Below are 7,941 nucleotides of genomic sequence, written 5' to 3'. Positions count from 1 at the left end.
GCGGCCCCTGGCGGCGCGGCGGCCCCGGCGGCGTTCAGCGACTCACAGCGGCTCCCAGAGTTTGCGAGTTTATTGGGTTTAGTACAAAAGAGCTATGGCTAAAATTCGCTAGCTGAAAGGAGCTGCTATTGGTGAAGTCTCTTTCTGGGCTGCAAAACAACATTCCAGATTATGAGGGAAGGTGAAGCAGGTACCGAGAGGGCAGAAGGCAGGAAACAGTCCAGAGTGAACGAGGGAGAACGCTGGAAAAGAATCAATACAGCTCAATACAGCTACGTTTGAATCAAACGGACATTTCAGTGTAGGTTGACTTTACGTGACAATTTGTCAAGAAGTATCCAATATTAGCCAGCTTATTCATACACTCCAACTTGATCACCTCATCCAGAGAACCACTTCTCAAGAGGATGGGTCTCTGCCTACCCACATTTACTGCAAGATTTGCTGCAATTCTCCTCCTCACACAATCACAGAGGACGCTCTAGTTCACTGGTACCCAGCAACCACAGCCTGCTTATCCCTCTCAGTGCTAGGGTGATACAATGTAACTCTCACTGCCTCAGGCAGGAGCAGGGCACAACATAGCAATACCCACGTTAAATCTGTGCAACTTCAAGCTTGCCCTGCTCAAGTGCATCAAATACTGGCTCATGATTTCTTTAAAGCTCTCGCTTTAGATCCAGGTGTCATCTCCTCCTGACTGCATGACTCATTTATTATCATACTTAAGGCCACAAAGTCTTTCTGCTTTGCAAAAATTCTCTTCTCTGTTGTAGTTATTTGCTGGGAAAATAAATTCAATAAACTGAAAATACAATGAGAACACATTTCAAATTCTGAATCTACAACTGAGGTTCTTTAGCCAGAAACATCCAACAGCACAATGCCCCCTTTTCTTCCTTTGTTCCTTCTTCGCTTCGAAGGCACTTCTGGATTGCGTAGTACATGCTCTTTGGCTGCACAGACAGTCAGAACACATAAGGCATGCGTGCTAGTCACTCCTCTTCCTTTGTACTACTGGTCTCACTCTCTGGTTTCTTATCTGCTCCCTGATCTGTGGGCTTTGCAGCACTGTCTTCATACTGACACAATCTGCTTCGGCTTCGGGCTCCTGGTTGGTACAATTGCATTGCTGGACGATCCTGAAATAAATCAAAACTACTTAGACTCTGATAGCCCTAACGCCAGCACACTTATTGTGGCATCAGTGACATTAAAAACTGCTCAAATCCTATTTTTTTCAAAATGTCCTAAGCTAAATTATTCCACCACAGCAACAATGAAACTAACTGGCTTGAACCAAGGTCATCTCTGTCACAATGCAATGTCCCTGTTCAAGCCACACAGAGTACTGCACATATTTGAAACCATTCTTAGAAAGGTTTGTTTTTATTTTGAGACACTAACTCAGTTCACTCTCTCTCAAAATAGAGGCCTACTTCAAAGCTTCCTCAAAATGTCTGAGTATCATTTGTATCCAATAATATCTTCTAAGTGACATGGAAAACTTTTATAGTAATGCTGCAAAAATGCATTATTTGCAAAGTGCATAAAAGTGAACTCAGGACATCACACCATGACTCTACATGGCCGATCCTCTAACACACTCTCCATGTAGCAGAGCATGTTTTGGAGGATTTTGTTCAATCACTCTGCCATTTAGAGATGTACTTTCAGGCAGAGCATCAGAGCTGCACCAAGAGACTACTCAGGCTCTACTGACAAATTTAAGGTACAGGCTATGGGTATAAGTCAGCAAATAAAAAGGAACTAGAGTGCTTACAGTTTGGTCTATGCTATCTCAACTTAAATCCTATACAGTAAAAAAAAGTATCGCAAATAAACAGTTTGGCAAGTTTAGTAGTCAAAGGGACAAACTTTGTAGTAACGTTAAAGCTTGTTACTAAAGAGAGGAGAGGTTTTAAGAAAAGTCACACAGTCCTTTCCTTAAGGTGTGTTTATCCTAAAACCCCACAAATTGGTCCTTATTAATTAACATAATTAACATATTAAAGAGAACCAGCACCTTGTTTCTGATACGATCCCTCTTAATTGTATCCTCTTTTTTATCGTCTTTGGTTACTTTCTCAGGTTTGTCTGTGTTGCTGGTAAAGTCTGTAAGATCACTTTTCTTCCCCTTTTCTCTGAGCAAGTCTCTCTCCTTTTTTATCTCTTCTTCTTTTCTTCTAAAAACCTTCTCTTTCTCAAAGCGCTCTTTCTGCCTCCGACGCTCCTCTTCCTGGCGTCTCAGTTTCTCCCTCTGTGCTCGCTCATATTCTTTGTCTCTTTCAAAATCTCTATCTCGGTCCCTGTAGTCCTTTACACACTCATCTTCTGACCTGTATGAAAACAAAACTGAAAATTAAGCTCAAAAGATTCATCAAACAGAGCCGGGAGATCAACGTAATACCACTGCAAATCTGCAATATGAAGATGAGCAACTGCTGGGTTCTAGGGAGCTTTCAGGAAGCTGTCCTAACCAGAGCCATGCACGATAACCAGAGATGACACTGGGTGCTAGCACTTCTTAGCCTTCTACTCACAGATTTGGCCGAGTCTCCTGCAGCTTTGGAAAGCACCTAAATTTCTCTGCCTCATCTGTCTGTCACGAGGCAGAACTGAGCCTTGAGTAGATCACAGAGCTGTTGAGAATTAGACTTTCCACTTCGACCCGTCACAAGACTTAAAGTGACTAGTAACCGGAGTATTCTTTTCCTCATGCCACAGTTAGAATTCTCCAGTTGCAAAGGTAGTGCCCACAGCCCACTGCAGGTCACCTACACCTGGGCTTCCACTGTAAAGCTCCTACAGTGAGCTGCAAAAATATTAAGATTTATCCATTTGTGAAGAAGTATCAGAAAATTCACACAGCTTCTTGTTATCACAGGATGTGCACTGCCACAGACAACACTCCCCATGCATTGTATCAGAAAAAGAATTTGAAAAGAATTTCAAAATATGGTCATGGCAGAGCAGCTTGAGCCTCAGCATGTTCAGGAAACAAGTTACACATACAAATATATATATATATATATTTATAGCAAGTACTAGAATACTTTTTTGCCTTCTCTTCTTTTGTCTCCCCATCAGAGCGTTTGGCAGATGCACTACTCGCACTTTTTTCCTCCCTTAGAGTCTCTTTTTCCACTTTCTTGCATTTTTCTTTTTTCTCCAAGTCTTTTTCATCTTTTTCAGGCTTCTTAAGCAGCTACAAAGAAAACAGAAGTCTCAACTAAAAAGCTCACTCTAACACATATTGTCTGGCACAACACCGAAATTGCATCAAATCAAGGGAACCAGGGTCCAATAAGAAATAAACATTAAATTACTGCAAATATTAATACTTCTAAAAGCTGGAGTGTATGAGTAAGCATAATCCACACTGCAGACTAGGATATTTCTCCTATAACAGGCCATGTTAGAAAGCTTAAAAATAGTCTCCATTACATAGTAAATTCATAATTCTGTTCTCCACAGCATGTACAAAAGTCAAATGACAGAAGCTTTACATAATACTATGAAGCACTACAATATGCAAACCTTTATAATGCCTAATGCTGAATATTACAAAAAAAGTGCAATTTACTAACATCAAACTCACGTGATTCTTCAAGCAATATTCATAGCACATTTTGAAATACTTATATACAAGTAACAGGAAAAGGGAGCGTAACATCTTATAATAAAGAACTGTTCTAGACCTTAATCTTTGGCTCTTCTTTTGATCTGTCCCTTTCTTTTTCTGGACATCTGTCTACCTTCTTCAGTTTTTCCGCTTCTTTTCTCTTCCTTCTCTCCTCCTCTTTCCATTTTCTTCTTTCTTCTTCCCTTTGTCTTTTTCTTTCCAATTCTCTCCTCCTCCTCTCCTCTCTTTTTTCTTCTCTCAGCCTCTGTGTGCGCAAAAGCAAAAGAGAAATAGTATATTCCCATACTAAAGATTATCCCTTTAAGCCTGACAGGGTACCCTGCTACAAAGCAGATGCAATATGCCATCACAAAATAACCCATCTCAAAATCACCACTATCATTTAAAAAAATTGTCCTGTTGCCTCTACCTACTGTTATGAACCTGAACACACTCCAGCACATTTTCAGTACATTTTTCTTTTAGGTTGTGTAAGCTCAGGTTTATGAAAGTGAGAAAAAAACCCACTAACCTTAGCCTATCTCATTCTAATTTTAATTAAGTCTGCCTCTTCTGTGATTTTCCCATTGCTAAAAGTTAGAACATAATCTTGTTTTAGGAGAAGGATTAAGAACAGAGATCATCTACAAGAATCTGCCATAACTGCATTAAAATGAAAGCATTAAAGCAAAATCTGTTTTGTCAATGCCACAGATGTCTAGCATGGTGCTAGATGTGAGCAGAAAGCACATAAAGCATCTGGATTACTATAACTCAGGCCACTGTTCTACTAGTTTAATAAATGTGAATACACATTTTTAAACAAGAAAGTTAGGTCAAAACCTCAAAAAAAAAAAAAAAAATTCTAAGGCTCATGAATAGCCTGAGGGTACATTTTTTACATTTCTAAGTAACACCAAGCACACCATAGAAGGTCTATTTTGTCGCTCAAAACATCTTGTGATTCTCTTAAATCCAACAGTAAAGAGCAGTAGATTTTTCCTTTCTACATTCATAGTTACCTTTGTTTTTAAGGGAAAAAAAAATGAGGGAAACGATACGAATACTGAGACAGCTTAAAGAAAAAATATACAAAATAATAAACCCTCCCCCCCGTGCCTAACAGTAGAGTCCACAATCTCTTCAAAAAGAAAAGCAGAAACATATCAATATACAAGCTACAATATACCTAACCCATGCTCTATATGAGCAAATTATTGCACGTATAAGTAACAAGAAGATTCTAGAGAAAAATCTCACCTGTTTGTTTTTCAGGAAGTTCAGTAAGGGAGTAGTCTTTTTAGCTAAAGGATACATGAAAACAAGTGTTAATATTTTGTCTTACTCAGTACTGTAATACCTAGAGCTAAACCCTTACATGAAATGAAACGGCTTTATGAGATTATCTGTCCTATCTCCTCACACAACCAGCAATAGGGCAATAAAGCAAGTATTCCAATCCCATCTAGAAATGATGGTAACAATTAGCATTTCATAATGCTAAATTCCATTTGTTTAGGGCGCTATTATGGTATCCAGTACATCTACGTGCAAAGGAACAGTCAGTCTGCATTATGCTTTTCTTAGCTTTCCTCTCTTTGAAACAGATACCTTTTACGTGCTTAAAAAGAATATTCTCATCTATTTTAGCCAGTCAAAATATAGTTTAACTTCTGCCTGTATGCAGTTTTGCTGCCCACAGCATTTTGTATTAAGTATCAGTGCTATCATGGAAAAGGAGCCACTGCATGGCCTAGTCTGGCTAACAACTATTCAAGTTTGAAACAGGAGAGAAGAATACCATAACAAATTTAAACCAAGAAAGGAATGGGAGAGCACGGGAGGCAAAATAAAGAATACGGAGTAATATTAGTCTAAAGGTTTAACAATATCAAATATCGAACTTTGAGGAATATGCATTCTTCTGTATGAAGTCCTGAAAACATAATTTGAAATTATACTACAAAAATTTCTCTTTGTGCTCTGGGAAAAACCTAACTATAGTACACAAGTTTCCATACCTATTAGCTCTTTGTTTCTTGCCTCTATTTCCTCCAACAAAGTTTCAGGAGTTGAGGTTAATTTTTCATCATCTGCACTGTAACTTTCCAGAAACTTCTTGTACTCAGGATCTAGAAAAAAAAAAAGCCAGAAAGATGTGCTATAGCATGAAAAAAGGATTCACATTGTACAAGCTTCCAGTAGAGCCAAAAATTTGCATAAGCTTTCAACTTATGAAAAGGCAACATATAAACAACATAATCCTCAAATGAGTTGCTGCATCATGTTTATCTTGGAGAATAACATTTAACAGATTGGTTATATTGCAACTGGGAAAGCACAGCTAATAAGCTTTGTATATAATTAAGCAAATATTCTATTGAAATGCTTTAGTACCACAGCAAAAACATTACATTCAAACTATTGTTAGGACATGGCCTATCAAGTCTCTGTGCACACACTCTAACACAAACAAACTAGCTAGCTGTTATACCATCTTCAATAGTCCCAGTTTTGGCATCCTTTTTCTTACTCTTCTTTTTTGCAGCTTTTTGGAAAGGTGCAAACTCTACTATGGCAGCATATTCCTGACCTGTCAAAAAGAGAGGGAAAAAATAAGTTATAGACGAAGGGAATATAAATCAGCACATAATGTGCATCTCTAAAATATGAAGATGAACCTCATAGGAAATATGCAGTACTAGAAAAGGCTACTCAGACAGCATAAACAACATTTTTTACATTTTGAAAGCTGTTTTATCAGGAAGTATTTTAGAGATAGCAGATTGCATGGAATAAACTCTCTCACTCTTTTAACCAACTGTGAGATTCACAGACCAGGCACAAGAAGGAAGTAATAAGAGTTAAGATCATCAGTAACAATCAGTTGTATAGTGCCATAGAGTATCCTCATCCTACAGACTATGTATTCATCGGGCAAGTACAAGAGAATATTTTAAGCTAAAGATACTGAGGCAAATCCCAGTTTTTGGCAAAATGCAGTAGAATGCAACATCGATGCATCACAGCCAGGCTTTCAAGTTATCATCTGACAAGAAGACTGCAGCTACAGCTGTGCAAGTCTAATGCAGTGAGAAAGTATGGAAACACAGTGTGCTGTTACACTGTAAGCCAGCAGCTTTAGAGAATCTAGGCATTATTAGAACCTGGCCATGCAACCCTCCTAACTAAGGAAATCCTTTGTGGGCAGAGCTTTACATCACAAAAACATCTGAATGGAAGAAACTAGAACAAGTGTACTTGAAACAAGGTTCAGGGTGACATTTTTGGCTTATTGAAGCCAACAAGATGACACCTTTTATGATTTTTATTAAATATGCAGTTTCTAAGGACTATGAGTGAGAGACTAGCAAGTCTTTGTGCTACCAATGTAAACAGTTTTGAAACGTGAATGAAGAAACATAAGGTATACTGAACACCCAATGTGTGTTTAGAGAAAAGATGAGCAGTAATTAAACACCTGGTTCTTAAACAAGTGAATTAAACAAAATATTTGTTTCCTACAGATTAATGTCTTCAGAATGGCCACTTCCACAACTTGGACTGCAAGAAACAAGCTCATACTAAAATATGTGCTGTTTTAAGATGGCTTGCTCACTTATGAAGTAGAACAAGTCTGAATAGGACTAAAGAAAAAGTGAGTCTCATTGTTAGGAATGTGTAACATGGGGGGAGCTGCAGGAGCTGGGAGTCATTAGCCTCAATTTCATTCGTCTGGACACTTTCACTTTTCAGACTATACTCAGGCAGGACAGGGCATGATAAAATTATTGACTTTAGAAGCACAACTATGATTGTCACGTTTCTAGCAGCATTGTCTTAACTATGCTTACCTGAAGTCTCCAATATAATGCCGAAGATTAACAGATTTGTTTCCGCAACGTGGAAACCGGTTCTAACAGCGATACCCGCATCGCGGCCAGTTAAGACGCTAACGCCAGAAGCAGAGCGCTAGGCAGCTCGTACGCGTCCCTCTGAAACCCGGCTAACGCCCCGCATACGCGCACACCAGCGATCAAGCGTAGGGCTCAGCGCGGTTCACTTGCCTTTGTGATCGACGAATACGTAGCCGTCGAAGCGGTCCCTGAACAGGACGATGTCCTCCTGGTTTTTGAAGTTGATATAGGCTCTCGAAAACATGTGAGGGTACAGGCTGCAGGAAGAGAAGAACAGCGGGGAAGCAGGGCTGGCGCGGCGCCGGGCGCGGCCCGCGGGGCGGCGGGGCCCTACCTGGAGTCGTTGGCGAAGAACTCGAAGTAGTCGTGCTCGGGCAGCGGCTGCAGGTGCTCCTCCAG

At 39.6% G+C, this 7,941-nt stretch overlaps 1 protein-coding gene across 1 annotated transcript; it reads right to left on the bottom strand.

Moving 5' to 3' along the window:
- Window positions 1–52: 52 nt before the first annotated feature.
- UPF3B (UPF3B regulator of nonsense mediated mRNA decay) lies at window positions 53–7,935 on the bottom strand. Its single transcript, XM_085319612.1, has 9 exons — window positions 7,877–7,935; window positions 7,693–7,799; window positions 6,120–6,218; window positions 5,647–5,757; window positions 4,886–4,929; window positions 3,759–3,890; window positions 3,057–3,208; window positions 2,027–2,339; window positions 53–1,142 (listed from the first exon to the last, which is right to left on the bottom strand). The coding sequence occupies exons 2-9, from the start codon at window positions 7,784–7,786 to the stop codon at window positions 996–998; spliced, it is 1,092 nt and encodes a 363-aa protein (XP_085175738.1). The 5' UTR covers window positions 7,787–7,799; window positions 7,877–7,935; the 3' UTR covers window positions 53–995.
- Between the last annotated feature and the right edge of the window lie 6 nt (window positions 7,936–7,941).

The sequence above is a fragment of the Rhea americana genome, unplaced genomic scaffold (assembly GCF_003343005.1).
Source record: "Rhea americana isolate MKP2758 unplaced genomic scaffold, rheAme1 scaffold_6, whole genome shotgun sequence".
NCBI classification, from domain to species: Eukaryota; Metazoa; Chordata; class Aves; order Rheiformes; family Rheidae; genus Rhea; species Rhea americana.
The sequence above is the reverse complement of the archived record's forward strand: the minus strand, read 5'-3'. Positions and strand labels throughout refer to the sequence as shown.

What these genes read in the sequence shown, in the direction of transcription:
- UPF3B (XM_085319612.1), bottom strand. Translation starts at nt 7,786, where the DNA reads ATGTTTTCGAGAGCCTATATCAACTTCAAAAACCAGGAGGACATCGTC. An exon ending in CGTATTCGTCGATCACAAAG is followed by an intron (nt 6,219 to 7,692) that starts GCAAGTGAACCG and finishes TCTTTTTGACAG; the next exon opens with GTCAGGAATATGCTGCCATA. An exon ending in AAAGAAGAGAAGGCAAAAAA is followed by an intron (nt 2,340 to 3,056) that starts GTATTCTAGTAC and finishes GTTTTCATACAG; the next exon opens with GTCAGAAGATGAGTGTGTAA.